The sequence below is a fragment of the Phascolarctos cinereus genome, unplaced genomic scaffold (genome assembly GCF_003287225.1).
Source record: "Phascolarctos cinereus isolate Bilbo 61053 unplaced genomic scaffold, phaCin_HiC Scaffold_7;HRSCAF=346, whole genome shotgun sequence".
Classification (NCBI taxonomy): Eukaryota; Metazoa; Chordata; class Mammalia; order Diprotodontia; family Phascolarctidae; genus Phascolarctos; species Phascolarctos cinereus.
Window position 1 is genome coordinate 166040566 of NW_027556180.1, and position 26793 is coordinate 166067358.

Consider the following 26793-nt stretch of genomic DNA (forward strand, 5'->3'; position numbering starts at 1 on the left):
AGGGGAAAGACTGGAGACAGAGAGACCAGTTGGATGGCTAATGTAATAGTCCCAACAAGAGGAAATGAGGATTTGAACTGTGCTTGTATCACAAAGGGAGTAGAAAGGAGAAAAAAACTGTGCAAGCTTTTGGAAAAATCAAATCCACTGACTTGACAACCACATGGACGTGTAGGGGAAACAATGAGTCAAAGATAGCTGAAGTTTGATGCTGCTATGATTAGGAGAATGGTAGTGTCATTAAGAGAAACCAGGAAGCCAGGAGCAGGGAAAGATTTTTGAGGGGAAGAGCAGATGTTCAATTTGGAATATACTGAGTATGAGGTGGGGGGGAGGGACATCCAGGTGGGGATGTTTTCTGTTTTAGGTCATAGAATTATTTCCATGATTCTTAAAGTATTTGCCCAAGAATCACCACTTTATTCTTTGCTCACAATGGCAGTCCTTATGGGGGATCACTGTCCAATTAATAAGTGTAACAATTCGTTTGGTAATCATGCAGATCTAGAAGCCTTGCTGCAGCCTTTTAAACATAACAGATATTGCAATAATCTCTGACTGAAGAATAATAAAGAATGTGGGTTTTATTTCTTGTAGTTACTTGTAAGCCTTCTGTGGAAAGAACAAGTTAGTATCAAAAAAAATATGGACTGATAAATGAATGGTTGTCCTTAATTGCAAGACTGAGTTAAAAGGTACCCTAAATTACAATATATTTGTAATATATTCCATCTCATAATTTTAAATGTTAACATCAATACAGAATCATATTTTTAAATTATCATACTCTGAATCTTATTTGTACATGTTTTATTTTCATTAGGGCGATTCGGGCGAACCTGGTTTTATCGGTTTACCAGTAAGTTTCATTTTTTAAAAAGTCTTACTTTGGCTAATTTTTATTAAAGACAGTCTTCAAAATAATATTCTTTTGTTATATTTACATAGGGTCCTCCAGGTTATCCTGGCAGTCCAGGAAAAATTGGTCCTGTTGGAGCGCCTGGACGACCAGTAAGTCAACTTGATGCACTAATTCAGTTCTCTCTTTTGCTACCATTTATACAGCCCTCTACCTATATAGCAGTGCATATTTTATTATGAAACCTCCTATCATTGTAGAAAACAGCAAGGCCAAAAATAAATAAATAAACAAACCAGAATCCTTTCCCGCATGTCATTTTGATCAAAGTAGATTTTGAGTAGGGTTTCAATTTAAGTCACCAGGTCACTGTGGGGAAGACAAATTTTGCTTTGGTCACAGGTGGATACTTTGACACATATGAGAAAAGCAATACTTGTCTAGCACTACTCAACTCTTGCATACTTTGCCTTAAGCATGATCCTAGTATCTTTGGACAAAGGAAGTTCGTTTGTTTAAGCAAGCCTAGATACCTGACAATAAAGGGTGAGCAATTTAGTATCATGTTCTGCTCGAGGCTTTTGTGGAGAAAGGAGATTGTATATCATTTGGTAGCATGGGAGACCAGTAGTGTGCCCCATCCTGCCAGTAATGGTAGCTGAGATGTGATAGGTGCTAAAGTCATGCAAGGGAGAGGATTAGGGACAAGAGATTGTTTGTGTCTGTACAGAAGGCAATCTGCTTCACTTAAGCCCCAGGACCATACACTTGACTTGAATCAAACTGGCTAGAAATTACTCCTAAATGTTTTGAGACTGGTCATTTTCTGAATCTCAGGTCTTCCAGAGGGACAGAGAAGAGAAACTAGACTTAAAGAGAGTCAAACCAAACCAAATTGTGAAGCATTGTTAAATACTGAAGCAAGATATGAAGATGAGTTGTAACATCTGCTAGTCTGGAAATCTTGAAGGTGTTTCTCAACACATATATCTGGGAAGATTTAAATTCTATCCTTTTGGGAGTTACAGGGCTGGTACAGAATGTGTCATGAATTTCTTTCCAGTCCTATGAGACTTTGTGTTCCTAAGCAGTTGCCCCATTGTTAATATATAGGTCAACTACTAGCTGTGAAATTAAGTAGCTGTTCCTAATGGAATTAAGCCAAGAATATCAGGCAGTGGCCCTAAGATACTTCACCCTCCAGACACGTAATTTGTTATATACACACTCACCTACACACAAAGGATAGCTCAAGGCTGTGGTCTGAAGGTGAAATTTAGCATCCCTGTGTTTCATATAGGAATAACTTATAGGTGAGTCACAGTAAACTGAGGCTTCATATTTCAAATGATTGCTTTTATACATAATTTTTAGCTATTTTAATAGGAAGTTCTGGGGGCAGCTAGGTGGCACAATGGATAGAGCACCAGCCCTGAAATCAGTAGGACCTGAGTTCAAATCTGACCTCAGAGCAATCACTTGACACTTGCTAGCTGTGTGACCCTGGGCAAGTCACTTAACCCCAATTGCCTAATAAACAAACAAACAAACAAATAAATAAATGAAAAGATAAATACATGAGCAAATGAATAAATCAATGAGTAAACAAGCAAATAAACAGATAAACAAATACATGAAAAATAGATAGATAGATAAATAGATAAATAAATGAATGAATAAATAAGTGAATAAGTGAGTGAGTGAATGAATGAATGAATGAATGAATGAATGAATGAATGAATGAATAAATGAACAAACGAAAATAGGAAGTTCTGGGAATTTTGACCAAAGTGTTGAGTTTCCATATAGAAAGCCAACATATTTGTCCTCTCCACTTCTTTATATTCTGGTGTATTTAAATGCTTGTTTTCAGACAATATAGCTGTTGCAACATCCAAGATGCTGTACAAAATGACTGTTGGTACCCTGACTGATGAATAGTCAATCCCGCAGAATTATGGTCAGGAAGACTAGATGTTGTGAGGAATTACAAAGGATTTTAAAGGATCTGGTCCCTGTTTTGGAGTGGTTTACCATAAGACGCTGAGGACAGAACAACCAAATGTAGTCATTAAGTGAACTCAGAAAGATAAACGAATGAGTAGGACTGAAAGCAGCTATTCAGAGATAGAAAGGACATCCACATCACTTCGGTGACCCCACTCATTACTGCTACACAATCTAGTGCCCATATATAAATAAATGTGTTGTAAACCTTTATGGATGTTAAATTGTATTTTGAATATGTAGTGAATTATTTTCCTATCATATGCCAACAAATTTTGTCAAGGTCCTTTCTGTAGAGAATCCAATTAACAAATTATCTTTTGATTTCTGTAGGGACCTCCTGGACCCCCAGGACCAAAAGGACAAGCAGTAAGTCTGTCTGTCTGTCTGTCTGTCTCTATCTCTCCCTCTCCCTCTCTCTCAAACAGCCTTATTTGGAGGCTATGTGGACCAGAATGCTGGAGATGGAGTTAAAAAGAACTGAGTTGAAATCTGACCTCAGACACTTACTAGCTGTGTGATCCTGGGCAAGTCACTTAACCTCTGTCTGCCTCCCCCACTTCCTCAATTGTAAAATGAGGATAATAACACCACTTACTTCATCAGGTTGTTATAAGAATCAAATGAGATAAAGCATTTAGGAGTGCCTGGCACGTAGTAGGCACTGTATTACTGCTTACTTCCCTCTCATTTATTTTCATGATTTTTTTATCATAGAACTATTCTGCTGACACTTTTATTAATTGTGAAGAATGCTTGTTTTGTAAGTTTTTAAAGCTTCACGTTAAGCTATAAATGTGTATCACAACTATTAAAAGCAGTATGAGGTACAAAAATACTTTATACATACAAGTTAGTGGTAACTTGAACAAACAGAAATTTTCCCCTGAAGGACCACAGAAATTCTTGTTTTCTGAACACAAACATGGTTCTACCATGGTTGTTCCATAATAGACTAGGGCTTTTTGTCACTGATTTAGTTGATATCACAGAGGGAAAAAACTCACTTCAGTATCCTCATGTATAAAATGAGATGGTTGGATCTCTGAAATCTCATACAATTGTAACACTCTATGATTCCATGATCATTAAGTCCATAGGGTATGTCGGGCTGGGAGATTTGGCTAGAACTTTAGATGGTTATACTCTGACTTGAACATAAGTGTGATGTAGGGGATAGAGCATTGGACTTGGAGTTAGGAAGACCTGGCTGAACCCCCACTAGCAGTATACTAGCCCAGTACACTGGGCAAATCATGTACTGATGTCCTGTAAGGTCCCTTCCTGCTTTAAATCTATGATCCTGTGAGGAGTTAAATAGACAGTCTAAAATGTGCTCCATGAATGAATGTGTTAGCGAAGGTTCTAGAGAAGTCAGAAATATTGTACTACAGTTGCTGTTGTTTGTCCTTCATGTTTGAAAATGACCAATGACATCACAGGAGTAGCAAAAGATATAAGACTCTATGGTATTTATCCATGCATCTGCCACACAGAAACTTTCTTCAAATCTTGATTCTCTATACCAAGCTATCCCTATAGAACTTCCTATTTATATGGTCAGCTTATGGCTGATGCTGCCCTCAATGAATTGAACAAGGGCTTGCTATAACTCCCCAGCCATGGCTGTTGGACCTATCTCCATGGAGCAGCAGGCTTGGGCAGGATGGGAAATTACCAGAGCCAAAAGCAGCGGATGTAGGACAGGACAACCTTGGCCAAGAAAGCAGCCTTCAAGCCCCCAAGCATAACCCCAGAGCTTCAGATCTCCCTTTGCTTCTTCAAATGCAAACAGCTCTCCTCACCTCCTGACACTGTCATTTCCTGGTTGTTCCTAGGGCCAGATGATGAAGCAAGAAGACAGGGAAAGAGGGAGGGAGGGTGGGTGAGAGAAAGGAAACAGAGATGATGCAAAGATCTGAAATTCATCCAGCTTCAAGCTAGGCTGGTTTCATTTCTCTGCTTTGATCTAAGCTTCTAACCAGGTGGGAAAGCCAGTGAAAGCAAAAATTAATAAAAGGATTTGTTTTTATCTTTATAAAGCACATGGGCCTGGGTAGTATATTGGAAAGAGAAAGACCAGATGGAGGGGAATCTTGTGGAAAACATGTTAATTTAGGAAAACAGAAGGGAATAAAAGAAAAAAGAAAGAGGGATTAGAGGGGGAAAAGAGAGGCCTTTCCATTTTTTGCGTACAATTGTGGTTTTCTCTTTTTGCCCCTCTGGGAGTTTGCAAATGAGATATGGATACATATATACCTACATACATAATGTACGTATACATGAATAAACATTTATACATACATGCCATTACATATACATGTATGTATTATATGTATGTGTGTTTGTGTGTGTGTGGGTGGGTGGGTGGGTATGTATGAGCCATATAGTGAATAGCAACATGGTAAGAGGCTTCATGGAATTTTCTCCTTGTATTAGAATTGAGTGACCTAATTAGAATTAGATGACCTAAGTAATATAGTTTGGGTCCTATAATTGAAGAATAATATGAATAAGTTGGGGAAAACCCATGCATATGAAAGAGGAAAAATATCTTTAAAGGGGAAAGAATGAGAACATAGGTCCTATGAGATATTGGGAAAAGGGAAGACCGGCTAAGAGGAGAACAAGTAATGAATGGTCATCAGATATATGAAGTCTCATCATGTAACTAATACAAGCTGTTCTCAAGCTTCTTGGAGGAATATATAAAAGGAAATAGGTTTACAGTGTGAGAAGAGCAATTTAGAGAGAATAGAGAACTTTCTGGCCATAAAGTTGTTTTACACACTAACTTTCAAAAGAAAGTTATAGAATTTTCTGAAAAATCGCCAATACAAAGATAAATACCCATCTGACCTGAGTGGTGGAAGTTTTCCTTGTAGTTGAACATTTAGTTATGATACCATTTTTCTACACTGCCTAGTTTCAGTCCTCCCCATTTAGAACATAGTTTATTTCTGCTTGGTTTGTTGTGGGTCTTTGTTCCTGAATAAGTTGTGTGTAATCATTTGGGCTCAAACACTGATGAGTATTTGTGGAAAGAGTTAGAAACCCTCTTCTGGCTGTTGGTTTTATTGACGTAAATTAAAAATATTCTGTAACCTCAGTTTTCCCTCCAATAATGTTTCAGAGAGCTAGAGCTTTGGTGAACATTCCTTTTAACCTCATTATGAAAGCGTACCTTTGTTCAATGTTACCTACCTACTAAAAATGATTTCTCTTTTTAGGGCAACAGAGGCCTTGGCTTTTATGGCGAAAAGGGTGAAAAGGTAAAGAAGCCATGACAAATTAAAGCATTGAAGTAAATGGAAGTAAAGTAGAGTAGAAAGCATGGAAGTAAATTATTTATGTTTATCATTTAGAAAACTTTTTTTTCATGACTGACTAATTACCTTTATTACATGACAATGTGCATTTGAGTCATTTTGCCTAAAATGAGGAATCTGGTTCTTTACTGTGACAATGCAGAGGCCCACATTTTTGGTTCACTCCAGGTGATATTGATTAAAAAAAAGAGACTGAATGAAGAGCTTGATCAGGGTATGATTCATCCATAACATTGATATTTGAGCTTAATCAATGACCATAAAACCTCTAAAGCAAGATCATATCCTTACTTTGCAGAATTTATAGAAGATTGTGAGGCACATTGTGAGAGGTAACCAAAAAAAGATAAAAAGAAAGAAAAGAGCAGAATTTCACCTTCAGGAAAACATTAGCAATTAAAGGAATACATGTCTCTATAGTTAGATCTTGAGGCAAGAAAACAGTGTATTATCTCTAAAACAGAGTATATCAGGACAGTTCCCATAAATTTATAATCAGTAACTCAACTCAAATATACAAGTCATCCCTAAAGTTCATGAGAAACAATCCCATTCTTTACAAACAAAGATCCCTTCTTTAAAAACTGTAGCTTCCACTGCTAAATTGTTCTTTATCATTGCCTAATAGGGTGATATTGGGCGGCCCGGACCCACTGGAATTCCATCAGAGGGTGAAGTTTCTGTTATCATTACTGAAAATGTGCTGGAACAAATGGATCAATATAAGGTAAAGGTGCTGCATTGAAATTCAGTAAATGATTTGAAATAAGAAACTTTGAAATTGTAATCTTTTGTGGGCTTGAGAAGGGACACATAGTGTTCAACAGAAGAATTTTGACAACAAAAGAGAAAATGTTCTTTCCTTTACAGAGACATTAGGTGCTTTTAAGAAGGGACCAAATAGATATCATACCACTCAATTATTGTGATGACATCAAACATGTCTGCCACTCTAGTATAATATAGAAATTTTGTTAAGTTCAAGGCAATATGACATTCCAAAACCGAAAGAATTATTTCCTGTGTACCTAGAATTCTCATTGAGGCACAGGAAAGTGAATGCAGCATAGATTCTAAGCTTAGTTTATAAGAATTGAACAAGTGTAACTTTTATTATGATGGAAAATGGAATTCTGTTTTCTCAGTGTTGTCAATGGAGCAATATTTTTTCTCTGAGGGCCAGTGAAATTTATTTCACCCTATCTCTAAAGTTCTTAATAACAATTTATATTCTAATAAGACATTTTTTGGAATCTGAAATAAAATAAGTATCTTCCAAGTCAAGCCTTTTTACAAGGCATACAGTTGTATATTAAAAGAACAAATATTTTCATTAAAGAAATGTATTCAGATTCATGTTTGGTCAAATTATCATACTTAGAATTGACATACATTTTTATTCTTGCTGTGTTGAGAAATGTCTTGTAAATTTTGGAGATAATCATTTAACTCTTGGTCATAAGTTGATCATTCTTAAAACTAACTGCACAGAGAAGATGTGAGAGTTAACAAATTATCATTTATGAAACTTTTAATTACCATTAAATCAAAACATTTCTTTCTGTCTGAGAAGTCATTGCTGGTCAAATTCAATTGACTTCAATAAAGCTGCTAGGAAAAAATAATTAAGTGTTGAATTTTTAGTTAAAAGAACCCACCAACAACTGTAAGAGTAGTATTCAACATTTGCATCATTCTATAATGATAAAGTGCTAATCTTGAGACAGGAAGAGCTGAGTTCAAATACTACCTCAGATATTTGCTAGCAATGTATGACCCTGGGGAAAAAAGTCATTAAATGTCTCTGCACATCATTTAACCTCTGTGAGCCCAAGTTTCCACATCTGTAAAGTGGGAATAATATAGTGCCTCACAGAATTTTTGTAAGCATCACTTAGATATTATATATAAAGAGCTTTGAAAAATCTTTAAAATACTATGTAAATATCCATTATTATTAGCATTATTATGACACCATTATTTAGATTAAATCTATTCCTCATCCAAGAGAATAATAAACCTCAAATTTCAGTCATCCCCACTATTGGAGAACAGGGAAAAGGATCATTTCAAACAGAAGCTAATTTCAAAATACTTATATTCAGTGCAGTAATAAATTCTTTATGTCTTTGCAAAAATTAACCTTCAAAATTTTCTTTTATTTAAGCTAATGCTAAAATTAGTTAATTTCTCTTGAGTATGCATGGCTACAACAGTGATTCAAATATAGACCCAGCAGAGGATAACGTGACTAGTGTTAAAATTTTGCCACAGATATTCTTTATGTAGTTCATCAAATTTTATAAGTTTGGATATATCTAGATATATTATGATACCCAAACAAAATTATTTTTAATTTTACTAACATGAACGCATAAAATCGTAAAGCTTGTAAATCATGTTCATAACTCTTAAAAATCAACTTTTTAACATTAATTTTAAACTCTTTTTCAGTTTTTGTTACTATTAGAGCTAACAATAATCTACCCAAAATAATCATTTTCTTGAGTCCATTTCATTTCATACAATAAAGTCTGATATATTTTGAGATACTTTTGTTGTTGGCTTATTCATTACTTTTACTTTTCATGTTTTTTACAAGGGTGAAAAAGGAGACCAGGGAGAGCCAGGCTGGAAAGTAAGTCAGCTGTAAAACATCCTTAAGCATGACCTGCCATTGAAAAATACTGTGTTATTTGGGTTTTTCTTAGTTTGAATATTAGAATATCTAGAAGCTGTGATCACAAACTGATTATGTCACTTTGTTTCTCATCCATCTTTTCCCTTTTTTCAATTTTTTAAAGTAACAGATTTGAAAAGAATTTCAGATATGGATCTGCATATTAAATATTAGCTAATCAACATTTCCATCATTTGCGAAGCATCACCAGATGCTTCACAGCATGTACAGGTGAAGGGGCTCCATTTCTTACATTTGGAGTTGCAATAGATCAGCAAGTCCTAAGGCAACGTTCCTTTAACTCCATGATGGCTTTTAATGATTTAATTTAGTCTGTATTTATTAAGTATGTACCTTGTGCCGAGGTCTATTCTAGGCACTGGGCTTATAAAATCTGCCTTCAAAGAGCTTATGTTCTACTGGAAAGTCTTTCCTGTGAAAGGAAAGATGTGATATTTCTTTCACATGTGATGTTTCAAGATAACTTCTCATCTTATCTTATAAATCATATCATCATTGTGTTATTGTCATCACTAAATTATAGTAAAGTTAGTCAGATCAACAAGCATTTATGAAGCTCATGTTATTTCCTAGGTACTACTATGCACTGGAAATACAAATACAACCAGAAAAATTATCTGCCCTCGAGAAATTTACATTCTAATGGAAAAATCCAACACATAAAAGAGAGCTGAAAAGGCAGTAGTGGTAGGAGATAAAAGTACCCAGTGTATAGGCATCGTAAGAGAAAATCTGCTAGGTTCAGGAGTAAAGGCTGGAGTGGAATGAAGACATTGCCGGCCTGAGGTTCCTCCTTAAAATGAAGGTTCTGGGTTGAACTAACCAGAGCAAGAGATTGCTGAGATGAAGAGTATTTCCAACATGTGAGGTCCAGGATGGAGTCCAGGGATGGAGTGAACATCCAGGTGAAGAAGTTTCTGGGGCATTATTTAAAAAAAAAACATGCAGATAGAATTAGAAGTTCGACTTGGAGAGGCTATCTGAAAGTTATTATGAAAGTTATATTGGTAACACAGTTCAAAAAAATAGAAGGCTGCATTTTCTGGAAAAGTGAAAGGTCAGTCATACTACCAATTAGAATAAACACCAAATGCTAGATCGTATACTAATTCATACCTATACTTGTTCCCCTAGGGACTGTCAGAAAAAGGTGAAGAAGGAATAGTGGGCTTTCCAGGACCCCGGGTAAGTCACTCATTTTATAAATATGTGTATATTTAAAATCTAAATTTGGCGATCTATGGGAATAAAAGGCAGAAGTGTTTCCAGTGATTTTCTAGCTTTGCAACTAAAAAACAGGAATTCAAAGACATTTTTGAGGCTATGGGGTCTCTTTACATTGGCTTAAACTCCGTGTAAGTAGGGAGAGAGTAGATTATGTGAAAATTTGTTCCTGAAGTAACCAAAATTCTTGAAGAATGAAAGGAGTCTTTCATTTTTGGAATCTATATATTTCTATCATTAATTTCCCTCCCTTCTCTTTGTACCACATAATCCCATGCACCTAAACTTCTACCCACCCCCCGAATGTGGGAGAGCTGACCTCAATAGTTCTTTGCCCTTCTTTGGGAATTCTACAGAAATTTGATCCAGAAGTTTTTCAGGTAGTCTTAGGACCCTTCTCTTTTAATTGAATGCATATGGCGGCTTGCTGTGGGATAATTCACACGAAAGGGAAAAGGGACCTAAATAATTATTTTTTTCCTATGGAAGTTACAGGGTTTATTTCTCAGGAAAATATGTCATGCTGAAGAATATTCTTAGCTTTCAGAACAATACCATGTATTTACTTTGTGACTACATGTTTGTACTAATTTGAATGTGAATATTATGTTCTGATATAAAGAACTGCTGCAGAATATTTCCCATAAACCATTGACTCCCAGACCTCTGTTTTCATATAGACTGGAACAATTGCAATTATGCCCTATGGGTATATACTGCTGTTTGTGCTGGGTTTTCTCCCAAGTGGAGGAGACTGGAACAAAAGAATGAAATATAAGTCTTTGGAAGAAATGAATGAAAAGGCAAACCAAGATATTAACTATAAAACTAACAAAAAACTTTTCACTCAGTAAAGCTAAAGATTTTTTTGGCACATGCCCTCTTCTGTAGAAATAAAATAATTCCCAAGATACATCCACTAGTCTTATATTAAGATATACAGGATGTGAAAATAAGTTTCATCTGTCCCTCTAGATGTAACTGGGATATCTTCACCAAAGTGAAAGTCCACAAACATCTGTGGTGTGTCTCACATCTAGTAGTTCATTACTGTTTATTTCTCACTGTGCAGGACTAAGTTTATGCTGAACACATCATGTTTTGATGTTTTTTAAGGTTAAAAGTCACTTAAAAGTTTAAATGCATTTTGACAGAGAAGGGAAAGAGTGTCCTATAATAGTGCCTCACTGATGTAAAGATGTTGCTTCCCTAGAGGCTCACTTGAGACCATTACTGATACTGTTCTTTTGTCAATTCAGGGTTTGCCAGGTCTCAGTGGTGCAAAAGGAGAACCAGGAGACAAAGTAAGTGTGGGACACCAAAATGAATCTTTTCTGTAAGTGAGACGTTTTGGATTACCAAACAACAACAACAACAACACACACACACAAACACAAATAACGAAAGTTATGTCAAACTTTCATTAACGAGAAACATTTAAAACACTATTTAAATGTTTAATAATGTTGGTGCTCCTTTCTCTTCAGTCCCTTTCAGAATGACCAAGATCAAGTCATCCTCCATTTGTTCACTTCCGTGAACCCAGCCATTTAAGTCCTTCTGTTGTTATCCCCTTGCTTCTTCTTTTTCCTAACTTCCTGAGGTCATGTTCAAGGCTCTACATTTTTTAGCCCTAGGTGGATAACCCAGGTTACTCTATAAATAAGCCAGGCTTCTCATTTTCTTCTACCTCACTCATTCATTATCAAACTGTTCTTTAATATGTAAATTCCTTGGTCCAATGAAGTACTAGATGCTGGTAATTTCTAAGGGGAGTTTGGATTAATGAAATTTCTTCCAGGCCAAATCTGATTTTTAATACTATGTACCATAATATCACCAAAATAAAATGTACCATGCTTTTTCTTTATATTTACCTCATACATTCATAACACTCATTTTAATGTTTGCTTTTATTTTTTCATGTCTCATTTTTGGCCAGATTTTTGGCCATTCTCTGAAGGAAAGCATTATATGTAAAAAGCATGATGTATCTAGACCTCATGTAGAGTCTTTTTTTTAATAATATATAGTACCAGGGAAAGTTTACTTATAATTTATTTTATTTTCAATTCACATATAAGCCAGCATAAAAAAAATTGATTCAGTGTGCAAAGAATGTTTCAGTAACTCAGCCTTTCATGGGCCTAGTCACATGAGTGGTAGTAGCAATAAAGGGAATATATCTGGAAATTACTTCAGTGTAAAAAAAGTCACTATTAGAACTACTACTACTACTACTAATGTCTCCATACACATTTGTGTGATCCCAGTTGGATTAACTGTGAACTTATAAAAAAAAAACAGCTGGATAGGGACTAATAATTGAGTCCATGACCACAGAGCACAGCAGTAATAATTCTGCCACATATGAAATTGAATCCATGATCTCATTAGGATGATACTCTAATCAAGTGTGCTAATCAGACATAAAGGCATTGCAGAGTCTTTACATTACATTCTCAATTCTCCATGCTAACGGAAGGGAGCATAAACACAGAGAACTGAAATCCACATGTAATCTCATTAACCTAATTTAGTAATGTAGTCTTCTCCCATCCCTTCTCCCTACCCTACCCTCTTACTAGAAGAACCTTTCATAGGATACAAATATATAGCCAAATCAAGGAGTGTGCTACCAAGTGCAAAGAAACTTTGACATGAGGCATAGTCTCACTTCAGTGCCCCCTGAGCTCTTTGCAAGCAGAGCTAGGAAGGAATCATGAGTCCCTTCCTGGAGACCATTCTGGGCATTGGCTTCCAAGACATTTACATTATGAGCCATGTCAATAAGCCACTAGCAGATAACTAAAGTTAGTAGTACATCAAAAACTATCCTCATGTCAGGATCCTTATTTCTATCCTGTAATTAATAAGGCTAATACAACTGGCATTTTTTGGGTTATTCTTCCAGGCTTATTCTTCACCTGCTTCTAATGGGATCTGAAACCATACCATAGTTTATGACCTATAGCTTGCATGTTGATTTTATTAACTCTTATGTCTTCTGACTTAAACCACTGGTTTTTGCCATAAGCTGATAGCATGCTATAATGTCCCTTGCTTCCCTATTACTGGTTCCTATATGCATTCTCCAAACCTGTGCTGAGGCATTGACACTGCTTCAAAGATCCACAATACCTAATGATTGATAGTATTCTGAAAATAAGAGGAACTTACATATCCCAGATAGTAACAATAACATATAGATGGAGACAAAAGTTGGTGTTCATCTCCCAGTCAATGCTTTAAAACAGAGAAGGTCCCAGAATTACAGGATTTCAGAGTTGAAAAGGACTCCAGAAGCTATCTATTCCCACCTATGACTGAACTAAAATTTCCGAAAAGTGGTCATCCAGACTTTGCTTGAAGACCTTTAGTGTCAGCAAATCCACTATCCCCATGGGCAGTCTATTCCACTTTTAGACAACTATAGTATAAGGATTTTTTCCCTCTTTCATCGAGCCAAAATTTGTCTATCTGCAATTTCCACACATTATTCTGAGTCCTTTCCTCTGGGGCCAAGCAGGACAAGTTTCATCCATCTTCTACCCAAGTGTTTAAATACTTGAAATATCTATCACGTCCCCAGAGCATTCTCTTCCCCAGGCTAAATATCCCCACTTCCTTCAATTGATCATGGTATTCTATATTCTCCAGTCCTGTCACCATCTTGGTCACAGTCCTCTGACAAGCTGGTCAATTGCCTTTCAAAAAGATGGTACCCAAAACTGAACAGAATATTCCCGTTAAATTCTGGCCAGGGACAGACTGTCATTCTGAACATCATGCCTCTGTTAATGCAGCCGTAGATGATATTATCTTTTTGGCTTCCATGTCATAATGTCAACTTACTGAGTGTATAAGTCTCCAGATCTTTTTCACATAAGCTGCTTTCTGGCCATATTTTCTGCACCCTATGTTTATGAAGTTAATTCTTTAAGCTACTAAGTTTAATCTCTGATCTAACAGAAACTCCACTCTGTCATCCTTCCAGATTTATTTTTCCAGTTTAATAAGCATGTCATCTATGCCTTTATCCAAGGACCTTATGAAAATGTTGAACAGAACATAGCTAAGAGTAGTTCCCCAGGAACACTCGAATAAAGACGCTCCTCCAGGTTGGCATCAACACATTAATCACTACTCTTTATTTCTGGTCACTCAACAATTTCCTAATCCACCCAACTATACTTTCATCTAGCTCACACCTCTCTAAAGGATAGCATGACTTACTAAAATTTGAACATAAAGGGCCTGCCTATTCCATTCCTTTGACCCAGTAACCTAATTCTAGTAACCTTGTCTAAAAAGAAATGTGATTAGTTTATCATAAGCCATGCTGAATCTGTGCTGGCTCTTAGTGATCAGTTTCCCTTTCTGATGATTGTAAACCATCCCCTTTAATATGTTAAAGAATTTTCCCATGAATCAAAGTTAACTTTATTGGCCTACATCCAAAGGAATTCACCCTCTCTTGAAAATCAGACCATCTTTTGCTCATTTAGTCTTGTGCTTCCTCATCTGAGCTTCATGGTCCTTAAAAAAAAAAAAAAACGTTGATTGTGACTTCATGAGAAATACGGCCTAATGCCACAAATCCCTATTGGGTGAATTTGCCATTTGTATCGGGCAGATGCTGCAACCACATGGTATCATTGTTTCTTTTGGAATTTCGTGGAGCCTGGCCCAGATGTTCATTTCTGGCTAATTTAATGTAGCTCTCCACAGTTGGAACAGCTTGGGAAACAATAGATACTTTCTGCCAAGTGGGACTCTTGCAGTTGCTAAGAGGACAAGGTTTACTTGATAAGGGAGTGGGGAAAAAGGAGAATAGGAAATAGCTGGGGCCCATACAAATGACTCTATCATTTTGCTAGATAACATTATGATATGTGACAACCACTTCTACGATGTGCTTTTTGTCTTGCCAAGTGGTGTTACCTCCTGCTGTCTCTTTAGCTGTGTTCAGACGTTTAATATTATAAAATGTGACTAGAAACCAGTTTCAGCTTCAGGAGATCTATTGTAAACAGCAATTTAAAAAATACATTTAGAAGGCATAAAAGAAAAGAAAATTTACTCCCAGGAATAGATATACATATCACTCTCTTCCTATGAGTTTATGGAAGTTCTGCAAGCAGTACCCTTTCCAAAGGTATATGATTAAACTTTCTTCGAATTCAGCACTCTATTCTTTTAAAATTAAATATTACTGATCAGGTTTCCTAGAAGCCCCACTTCTTCCTTTTCCTCTAATCTATCCCAGATAATCATTTAAACTGGCAAGGCACTTATGAGAACTTGATCCAGAAAACTTCCAAAAGTCATGTGAGTCATGAGTTCAAGTCTCTGGGTCTACTTCAAGAAAACCCATTTTCTTCCCAAGCTGTCAAGAACATGCCTGTCTAAAAAGCTACCAAGTATTTGAAAGGTTTCACATTAAAGAAACAATGAAAAAACATATTCTTTTCCATTGATTAAGTGGTAGAGTTGGCATTTGTGCCCAGGCAAGGCGACAGGATTGGATACAGGACCATCAGTCCCAAAATGGTGCTGAGTTCTTGTGGCAAGTGTTCTAAAATGCAGAGAAAAATCCAGAATTTAGTGTTTTATCTTTGAGCATACTCAAGTCAACAAGGCTTCTAAAATGTTCAGTCATACTTAGAGTGCTCATGGTGATATCAACCCATTCATGAGTTCTCCAGCCATTTGAGAAAATACTTCCGAATCATGATGGAAAATCCTATCCACATACAGAAAAAGAACCATGGAGTCTGAATGCAAATCGAAGTAAACTATTTGATCTCTGTGTGTGTGTGTATTTGTTTTTTGTTTTGTTTTGTTTGTTTGTTTCCTCTTTCTCATGGTTCCTCCTGTTGGTTCTAATTCTTCTTTACCACATGACTGATGTGAAAATGTTTAATATGAATGTATATGTAGAGCCAATATCACATTGCATACTGTCTTGGGGAGGTGGGAAAAAAGGGAAGGGGAGAAATTTTAGAACTCAAAATCTTATGGAAGTGAATGTTGAAAACTAAAAATTAATTAATTAATTTTTTTAAAAAAAAGGAAATACTTTTGAAAAGGAACAACATTCCTAAGCCATGGGAGAAGACTGGTCAAAAGGGGAAAAAATACCAAAAGAAATTCAAGGGAAAAAAAACCCAATGGCACAGGAGTAATTGTGACATTAATATGCAAATAAAAAATCATTAAATATTATTATCTTTTCTGTTTCTAGAATAGCAACATGTTTCTTAGCTGAAATTGGTTTTTTACTTCAAAATAAGCAAGGGCTGTGGAAATGTTTTGATTGATATTTAACTGCAGTCGTTCTGTTACAAATCTTCATTTGAGAGCTTAATGTCCTTTGAGAGTGTTGAGCTCACAAGTAAGGTTCTAATAGCCATTCCTTCATGTATCCTTCTCATAAGCATGATTAGGCTAAGCCCCCAGCATGAAGTTCAACTGATGTCACATTTAGACATGGTTATTGAGCCAAATGAGTTTCATATGCACTGTTACAAGATTCAAGAAAAGAATTTTGAAGCTATTCATGAATATTCTGAGGTGAAGGCTGATGGTTTCAGTTTGGGTTTCACATTAAAACTATCCATCATGGTAACTATCTCTTCAGCCTACAAATTTGACAAGTATGTCATTTGTGCCTTTTATTCAAGTCATTGATAAAAATGTTGAATAGTATAGGATAGGTTTCTGGGGGTTTTCACTAGGTACTTTTCATCTAAGCTGACAAGGAGCCATTAATGTCTATTGACTGGCTCTGATCATTCCACCAGTTCCAAATTCACCATATCTATATCATCAGTCAGCTCATATTCCATCCTCTTGTTTATGTGATGACAAGAAGCTTAGTCAACTACTTTGCTGAAATCTAAGTATCCTATGTCTACAACATTGCCTTGATATGCAGTCCAGCTACCCTGTCAGAAAAGGAACAAAAGTTCGTGTGGCATAACCTCTTCTTAATGAAGCCACACTGGCTTTTAGTGATCATTACACAAGAATTACCTTTTATAAATACTCCCTAGTATTTTGCCAGGAATGGATGTCAAACTTGAATCTGTATAACTTGCAGACGCCATCCTCTTTCCTTCTTAAAAACTAGGACAAGATTTGTTCTTGTGAAGTTCTACAGCACTTCTCCCATTATTCACAAAGAATCTAAGTTCATAGGTGGAAGGGCTTACTTTGATTTTCCATACATATTTAAATATAAATTGATTGAACAAATAAACTTGAGTTTATCTCAATGGGATTTTAAACAAAAGTTCCTCTTCACAGAACTATTTCTTCAGATCATTCTCCAGTGCCATCCTGGTGCTGTCACATTGTCCCTCTTCCCATCAGTTCTCATTGGTTTAACTGTGGTTGGGACTACTCACAGAAGAGTGCCAAAACTGTAATAGTTGTTACAAGATGGATCCTCTATATAATTTTTAAATTACTGAAAAATTTGAAAAATATTGTTGCTACTGTGAGTCCCAATGCCAAAGAGGAGTCCTTAATGTGATCTTTTAATTTTTTTTTAGTCCCTTTCTTTGTTATTCACAATGTTCGATTATGTAAAACAGCTTGATGCTCACTCACTCTGCTCAAATACACTATAGTAGATTCACTTTCTTCCCAGAAAGAAGGACAACTTCTTTGGTACATTCCCTTTTGATGTCCATATCATGGAACACTGTGATTGCTTGACAGCTTGATGCATTTGTATGATGATAGTGGTGGTGGTGGAGGAAGTGGTGAATTTGTTATCACGACATGACTAAGCCGAGTAACTTTGGCTATGTCTACATGGTACAACATAACATGGAGATTTGGTGCATTTCTATTTATTTGATCTAAACATAAACTTCCAATTAAGTGATCATGACCAGAAATCTAATCCTCATTAGAGCTATGCTTTTGGTGTGATAGCTGGAAAGACAAGGTAAAATGTTCTGTCCTCACAAAGAGGAAAAAAAAAGAAATGAATCAAAATGTTTCCAAGTCAAAAATCATAGAATTAAAGAAGACTTTAAATTACCTAGATTTGTATTATCCATGTGATTTCATTAAAGAACAATAGACATCTAACTGACTATATTTATGATACACATATATCAAAATGCCCTAAATAACACTGATTTTTTTTTAAACCTGATGCTGATTTAATTAGGTTGATATTTTGGTCTATGTGATCCTATTGACTATATTGTCCAGGTTAAATGAATGAATCATTTCCAGATTTCCACTTCACTTTTTCTGTACAGGTACAGGCTATAACAAATTCTAATTTTATCTCTTCATCAGATGCTAGGTGTGCTTGAAAAGTAACATAGAACAGGAAAACTTGGAAAATTCTGCTTCTCTTTTAAATGTTAAGCTCCATCTAGCGTCAAAGAGAATGAAAACCAAAACCAAAACTTTTAAAAGCCCAATACTAAACTAATTGTTGAAACTTCAAGTTTCAACAGGTTGAAACTGAGTGCTCATATAATTTAAAGCATATATCCCTTGGCAAATAGATGTCTTACTTTTTTTCTTAATGGTTAATCTGAAGCCAAATAATGTATAGCTTGTTTCATTGATCCATGGAGTTTTGTTTGTTTAGAGTTCTGCTATATCTGCCTTTGGCAAGACAAATTAAATTCCCAGACTGAAAAAAAACTTCACATTTTTACACATACCCATCTGTAAGGAAAAACTTAAGTATTTCAAAAACAGTAGTGAATAACTGCCCCTAGGGAATTAGAAATCCATATAAACACATTGCCATAAAAATTTGAAAAATATTCAAGGAAAAATCCCTAAATGAATAGTTGATTATTCATGATTGATGGTATTGGGGGGGGTTTCTTCTCCCTTAGGGATTAAGAGGAGCTGATGGATTTCCAGGAAGTGACGGCTATAAAGGACCACCGGTAATATATCTTTATCACAAGTATCAAGAAATTATGTTCATCTTTCATCAAGTTATTTTAATTCATTTTTCTTATGTTTGATTAAAATTTGAGAAGCTTTATTGCTTCATGAGGGAGCCTTGACGCCCAAAAGATTTTGTTTGGATTACAACTCTGACACTTTGTGACTCTGGACAAATCATTTAACTTCTCAGTACTCTAAGCCAGCTGGTTGCACATGCAGCCAGCAATTAGAATAAAAGGTAATTGGGAAATATTAAACAAAATAAATAAAAATATAGTAAGATATGGATAACATATTTTGAAAATAAGTCCATATATGGCACACACCCTCTCCCTCCCCCTTTTTAACTGAGTTTGACACCACTGCTCTAGGAAACTCTCTAAGGCCCTAAGTTGCAGAAATGGTACCAGCCTGCACTGGTAGACAGAGTTTCCTTATCTGTCCCTATATTGATTAAATCATAGATTCAGTTTCTATCCCTTATCCCTGTGGTTAAAATATAGCTATCAGTTGCCTCCTTGACTTAGTATCGTAAATCTGAGAATTCATCTTTGATTAGATGAATAAAACAGCAGTCAGCCCAGACATTGAGAAAATGTATGTGCAGAGGAAACATACCACCCATGCTGGTGGTCTCAAGAGGGGCTATGAACAGTGATTATAACCTGATCCCCATTTCTTTTCTGAAAACCCTTAGATAGGAAAATTTCTTCCACTGCTCTTACTAGCTTGCTTGGTGTTAGGGATGGAGATTGAGGAAAGAAGTGGTTTACACCAAGAAATTGTCTCCTGATCTTAAAAAGAATGAGGAAGAAAGGTAGCTTTGAGAACCAAAGCTAAGAATTAGCATTGAGAACTGTGATGAAAGAAAGTTTGTTCCTACTTGGGTATTGCTGACAGAGGAACCCAAAACCTTGAGTTAGGAGTATAATAAAAGAAGTATCCCTTTACTGGTACCTTTTATACTTTTATTTGTCTACTATGGAGCACATACCACATCTGGAAGTATAAAATGATAAAGAATCGGGCAACAACTGGAATAATCAGTGGGGCATGGTCCAAAAAACTTATGTAGGTCTTGGCCAAAAAATGATGGCTAGGAGAAACTCAAATCTATTTACACTAATTTCAAGGATCCAAGTACCAAAGAGAAAGAACCGGCAGAGAAATAAAATTAGAAAAGATGTGGGAAATAAACATTGTTGACCTGAGACTGAATCTTGAAAATAATTTAGATACTATGGAATTACTCGCTTAGACACATAACAGTGAGTATCATGCCATGCCCACCTATTGATATCATAAGAATGACAGCAAGAAGAAATCTTGCCTTATTTAAATAACATCTAAGTTCAGCTTTGTTTTTTGAAAGTGTGTTTCAAATACTTCAAAAAGTTTTTCTCTAAATAAACAATTCTCTCTTTTTCCATCTTTAGGGAGACATAGGTGACCGAGGTCCTCCTGGGCCTCCTTCATATTCACCCCACCCCTCTCTAATAAAAGGTATGTATGTCATCTCTGCTAAATTTGTTCCTTATAAAATGGGGTAGGAGGATTGAGCATGGGAAAAAGAAAGACTTGTTAAGCATTTTCCTAAATATACTAGGGACTGATTGTTTAGCATTTTATTACCTTAGGAAAATGATATGTTCACTTTCCATATCTTCACAAAGTGATAAAAAGAATTGACTCTTTAAATCCCCCTGTAATCTGGCTTCCAGCCCCACTTCTTAACTGAAACTACTTTCTCTAATGTTACCAATTATCTCTTAATTGCTAAATCCAATTAGCTTTCTTTGTCTTCATTCTCCTTGACCTCTCTGCAGTTTGATACTGATCTGCTTCCTCTTGAATACACTCTTCTCCCATGACCTCTGTGATGTGGCTGTCTCTTGCTTCCCTTCCTACCTGTCTAATGACTCCCCAGTCTTTGCCTGGATTAGAATCATTCTCTTCCTCACTAAATGTGGGGCTTTCCTAGGCTTTCTCTTTCCTTTCCATACCCCCCATACTCTTCTATATTCTCAATATATCTGAATTATGGTCTCATATTAATAACTGCCTGATGGACATCTCCACTTGGATATGTTGTAGGTATCATTCTCCATACAAAAAAAAAAAATAGAACTCATCTCGTTTCCAAACTTCGTCAGCTGTTGTTGATTCTAGTTACTCAGGTTTACAACTTTGGAGTCAACATTCTCTCTCTCTCACTCTCATATCCAATTAGTTATTTAGTCTCATTGATTCTGCTTCCATAACATCTCTTCCATCTGTCCCCTTCTCTTTACTCACACAACCTTTGCTCTCATTCAGATCGTAATCACTTCTGACCTAAATTATTACAGCAGCCTCTTAGTTGGTCACTCAAGACATCCTCTATATAGCTTTCCTGAAATATAATCCCATACCATCCAACTGCCTTTGGGATATCTTGTTTTTGTTTTTGTTTTTGTTTGGGCAGTGGAATTAAGTGAGTAGTCCAGGGTCACACAGCTAGTAAGTGTTATGTGTCTGAGGCCAGATTTGAACTCAGGTCCTCCTAAATCCAGGGCAGGTGCTCTATCCACTGCACAGGATATCTTGAATTAGATATCTCATAGCTATTCCAAATTTGGGCAGCTGGGTGGTTCAGTGGTTAGAGTGCTACATCTGGAGTCAGGAAGACTCATCTTTGTGAGTTCAAATCTGGCCTCGGATACTTGCTAGTGATGTGATTCTGGGCAAGTCACTTAAATGTTGTCTGTGTGATTATGGACAAATCTCTTAACCCCCTTATAAGCTCTAAATCAATGATTCTTTGATTCAATGATTCCCCTATCTTGTTCTTGTACAATTGGTCTTTTGAACCTAAAGATAGTTTATGTCTTTTGTTTTAAATTTCATCTTGTTAGTTTCATCCTTGAATTTCTGCTACTAAAACTTTTTTTGGGGGGTCCAGGCAATGGAGGTAAGTGACTTGCCCAGGGTCACACAGTTAGTGTCAAGCGTCTGAGGCCAGATTTGAACTCAGGTCCTCCTGACTCTAGGGCCAGTGCTCTATCCACTGAGCCACCTAGCTGCCCCACTAAAATAATTTTGAATCTGGATGGTGTAATCTATAGGATTAACTTTCCTTCTTTTATGCTGATTTCATAAGTACTCTTTCTTTATATTTTGGCAAATCATTGATTTAAATATATAATGCAGCTTCGAACAGAACCTTACAGTACTCCACTATAGGAGTGTTGGCATTAATTGGTATAGATTTAGAACTCATTGGGACCTTAGAGATAATCAGGTCTCATTCTACAGATTAGGAAACTGACACTGAACCATTCATTAATCAGTGATCTTTGGCTGTAATTCAACTTGTATTTCACCTCTGCCAGAGGCTATCATGGAAAATATTATCAAATGTGTTATGGAAATAAAAATACACTAAGCATACCTTACTCCCTTGATGTACTAAGCTTATATCATGAAAAGGAAATTAAATTATTTCAGCATTACTTTTTTTGGTTTTAAAAAAAGTTTCTTAGATCTTAGTTGTCATATTTAATCTTGTGGGCTTTTGGAATGGATTTATTTTTTAATGTTTATTAGTGACCTATTTATATTTTCCTAAAACATTCCATTATTCTTAATTTTTTAAGAACAAAATGTGAACAATACCTGCTTTTGCCACAATACATTTCTTGAATCTTTATCAAGATGAGTGTTTTCAGAAAGGTAGGATTGTATAATAAAAACAGCATCCAGGTCTTTTAATTCTGACTCTAATATTTACCACCTTGTGACCTTGGATAAGTCATTTAAATTATCTGGGCTTCAGTTTTTTCACTTGTAAAGAAAGAAAGTTGAATTAGATGATTTCTAAAATCCCTGCCAGGTCTTCCAATGGGGCTGTTAAAATAAAATAAAATAAATTAAAATAAATAAAATAAAATAAAATAAAATAAAAATTCCAACAGGGTAGGAAGCCTGTGATTCTACTTTTGACCACTAGATGGTAGTCCTATATCATCAATAAAGCATAATGTTAATTTAAGTTAGCTCTTCTTGAGGCCTGACAGAAATTGAAGAATGAGCCTCAGTAGCCTCAAAATGTGTCTTTATTAGGCAGAATTCATATAAACATAGAGTTTGAACATTGGAAGGGACTTCAGAATTAAACTTTTTCAACCCTATCCATACCAGACACTCAATCTGTAACATCCTTGACATTTTGCCATTGCTTAAAACCCTTCCGGGAGAGGTAACTCACTACCCATCAAACTGAACATTTCATTTTCAGGCAACTCTAATTGTGAGGAGGTTTTGTTTTGCTGAAATAGGCTTCCCTGTGACTTTGATCAATTGCTCCTAGATCTACTTTCCAGGGCCACACAGAACAAGTTTAATCTCTTCCACATGGTAATTGGATGAATCTATTGGTGAACTAAAATATCAAAAAGTATTCCCAGAATGCTGTAGTACATAGTTTCACAAGTTACTGAAAAAAAAAGAAAAAAATTGATCACTGGCTGGCAAAACTCATATGGGAAAAAATAAATAAATGCACACACACATTCATAGAAATGTGCATATATAATATACATACATATGCATATTAACATTCATACAAAATCCACTGTACACTGTATGAATGAACTATGTAGGATTTTATCCCTATTTGGGACTTGTGTTATTCAAAAGCATTACTTGCTACTAAAATAGTTCTGGCAACTTAAAGTAAGTAGTTAAAAACACTTTAGAATGTGTTCTTTTTTATTATTTTTTAAAATGTGTTTTATGTCCAATTCACAGAACAAAACAAGCATTTCCATAACATAGTACAATAAAAAGATAATTGCACAATGAAACTCCAAATCTACCATGTACAACTTGCTACTCCCTCCAAATATGCAGCAGTTGGCTAGTAAATTTCTTTTTTCCTTTTTTTCTTCATTCCCTGCACCCTCCCCCCCCGAGATGGCTACCATTAGATGCAAATATATATATGTATATATATACATATATACACACACACATGTACATATACATATATATGTACATGTGTGTGTATGTAAAATTATTCTATACATCCATTTATCAGTTCTTTCTCTGGATGTAGATAGCATCTTTCTTCATATGTCCTTTATTTTTAATTTGGGTATTTATAATAGTCAAAATGACTTAGTCACTCAAAGTCATTCTTAAAACAATATTGCTATTACTGTATGTGGTATTCTCTTGGTTCTGCTCACTTTGCTCGTTATCATTTTGTGATAGTCTTTCCATGCCTTTCTAAGATCAATGATCTCATCATTTCTTATAGCACAATAGTATTCCATCACAACCATACACCACAACTTGTTCAGCCTTTCCCCAGTTGATGGGGATCCCTGCAATTTCCAGTTGTCTATTTCTCAACAATTAGCAAAAATGGAAGGATTTCTATGATATGATTTGTATCATTATGACATGTACCTAATAACTAGAATAGCAATCTTACTCTTGTTCTATGGGATGTTTTAGGAATAAGAGGTGATCCAGGAGATGCAGGGGCTCGTGGCCCTGATGGAAGTCCAGGTCAACAAGGAGACCCCGGCCTGCCAGGTCCCCAGGGCAGAACAGAAGGAGATGGAGGTAACAGACATTCATATTAATGAAAAATTAACACTCTAAAAATCCAGCTTAAAAGGATTGCATATAGCTATTTTAATACATTTTCAAATAAGAACTAAGAATTCACAGGACACTTGTTTTACTTTTGTTTGTTTTGGATTTTTTTATAAAGTTGTTGATAGAATTTCAAGGCATAGAAACTTATAGACTTAACACTAGTCCATTGTGATAGTATGGTCTAATGAAAAAAACAATCAGATTTGGAGACAGAAAACTTTTGTTTGAATCCTGGCTCTATATTGATGCCATAAATTAGTGAGTGAATAAATAATAAAACTTGCTAGTGTGGAATATAGACCTCATTTGGAATTAGTAACTCATAGCCTTCTATGGAACAGAATTTTTTTTCTGAAAGTAGGTCTGTGTTTCACCCAGACTGAAAATACAGTAGCTACTCACAGGCCCAATCCCAAGCTTTAACCCACTCCACTCTTCTGACCTGGACCAGTGTGCCCCTCCCTAGGCAGCCCCGTGGCCCTCTGTTCCCAATAACTCACCAAGTTAGTGCCAGACTTAATGCAACTTTGGTCCTACTTTAGATTCAAACTCAAGTCTACCAGGGTCAGTCTCTCCCAGTAGAAAGGATCACAGTGTGCACCACCCTGCCTCACTAGGAGCATAATTCTAAAGATAACTATTAATGTTCAGAAGCAGCTTTAAAGACCTGATGTTTTCTGTTTGTGTTTGATGGAATTCAGATGAACAAAGAGGCCTTCCAGGTGAAATGGGAGCCAAAGGTTTCATAGGTGACCCAGGTTTTCCAGCTCTATACCCAGGCCCTCCAGGTACAGATGGAAAACCAGGACTTCGAGGACCACCTGGGCCTGCTGGGCCACCAGGACCAGATGGTGAGTGGAGAAATAATGGAAAGCAAGTATATTGTCCTGAGAATAAAATATTTCATTAGCTTAATTTTTACTAGTTTGGGTTTTTTTCCCTAGCTTAAAACACACACTGAACTATTGCAAAAGCCTCTTTGCAAATCTTTTTACACCCATTGTTTCCCTCTTTCTATCCATATCCCCTTCATCCCAATCCTTTATCATTTCTGTATACTTCATGGCTTACCACACAGACTGAGATTTCTTTGGTTTCATATATTTGTTGAAGGTTTCAGCAATTATCCTTGATATTTCAGAACTATCCTAGCATCCATATTTACTTACTATAAAGTCTGTAGCTATGGAAATCTAGGTTCTTGTAAGAGCAAGGTTTGCTAAGCCGGTTGAGTCCATTATTCATTGGCATTGGAGCATGGTAAATTGAGAAAAGACAAAAAGAAGGTGGAACATAGAATTATGTCTTTTAAAAGCTCATAATTGAAAGTTAACTTTGCCTTTATTTCAGAACCTCAGTTTAAGCATGATAAGGGCATAAAGCATTCCATCTTGCCTTAGTTTATGATTTGCTAACATAACTGGTTTGCAAACAGAAATTAAATTACTTGTGTTCCCTACTGGATGCTGATGAGGGAATTTGTAAAGCAGATGGAATGCTATCAGATGACTTTCATCAAATAAAGGAAAAAGAGCATTCAACATAAGTTTTCATCCCAATAGACATTTTTCCCCCACATATTTATTTCTCAAAAATATTTTTAAGCTATCACATTGTACAAAGAATAGTCAATCCTAATGGACTCCTTAACATTTCTGTCTCTTACAGGAATTTAACTGTCCCTTTAAATAGAATAATTCTGTCAGTTGACTTAGTTCTCTCAGAGCCCAGTATCTTCTGGAATAAAATTATTGGACCTTTTTTTTTCTTGATTACAAGATTTCAATAAACTTTTCATGTTTTGATGAATAAAGCCTTAGTTTCCACCATTTTGAAACTCTATCATAGTCATATGCAGGAAAAACACTTTTCTTTCCATGTAGAAAATTTTGCTTGCTTCCAAATCTGAGTCACTTTTTTTTAAGCCAATGATAAGGAGTAAACAGCAGATCAACTCCATTCTGCTTTTGATTAAGCTAAAATGGTTCTTGGCTTATTACTGCCCTTGTTCACTTCTTACGAACGAGTTTGAGAACTCCAAGAAATCCAACACTATTTTGCTACATCTGACTTAGAATGTGCAGCTGATG

The 26793-nt window shown here is 35.9% G+C and overlaps 1 protein-coding gene across 2 annotated transcripts in view; it reads left to right on the forward strand.

Moving 5' to 3' along the window:
• LOC110196697 (uncharacterized) overlaps positions 1 to 26793 on the forward strand; it is a 289810-nt gene that overhangs the window by 175314 nt on the left and 87703 nt on the right. For both annotated transcript variants that reach the window (XM_020970061.2, XM_020970060.1), the window contains exons 9-20: positions 824 to 859; positions 949 to 1011; positions 3200 to 3235; positions 6097 to 6138; positions 6824 to 6922; positions 8798 to 8833; positions 10031 to 10081; positions 11380 to 11424; positions 19000 to 19053; positions 20494 to 20560; positions 24557 to 24667; positions 25405 to 25554. In XM_020970061.2, coding sequence (XP_020825720.1) covers positions 824 to 859; positions 949 to 1011; positions 3200 to 3235; positions 6097 to 6138; positions 6824 to 6922; positions 8798 to 8833; positions 10031 to 10081; positions 11380 to 11424; positions 19000 to 19053; positions 20494 to 20560; positions 24557 to 24667; positions 25405 to 25554 — 790 coding nt within the window. The remainder of the gene's footprint in view (positions 1 to 823; positions 860 to 948; positions 1012 to 3199; positions 3236 to 6096; positions 6139 to 6823; positions 6923 to 8797; positions 8834 to 10030; positions 10082 to 11379; positions 11425 to 18999; positions 19054 to 20493; positions 20561 to 24556; positions 24668 to 25404; positions 25555 to 26793) is intronic.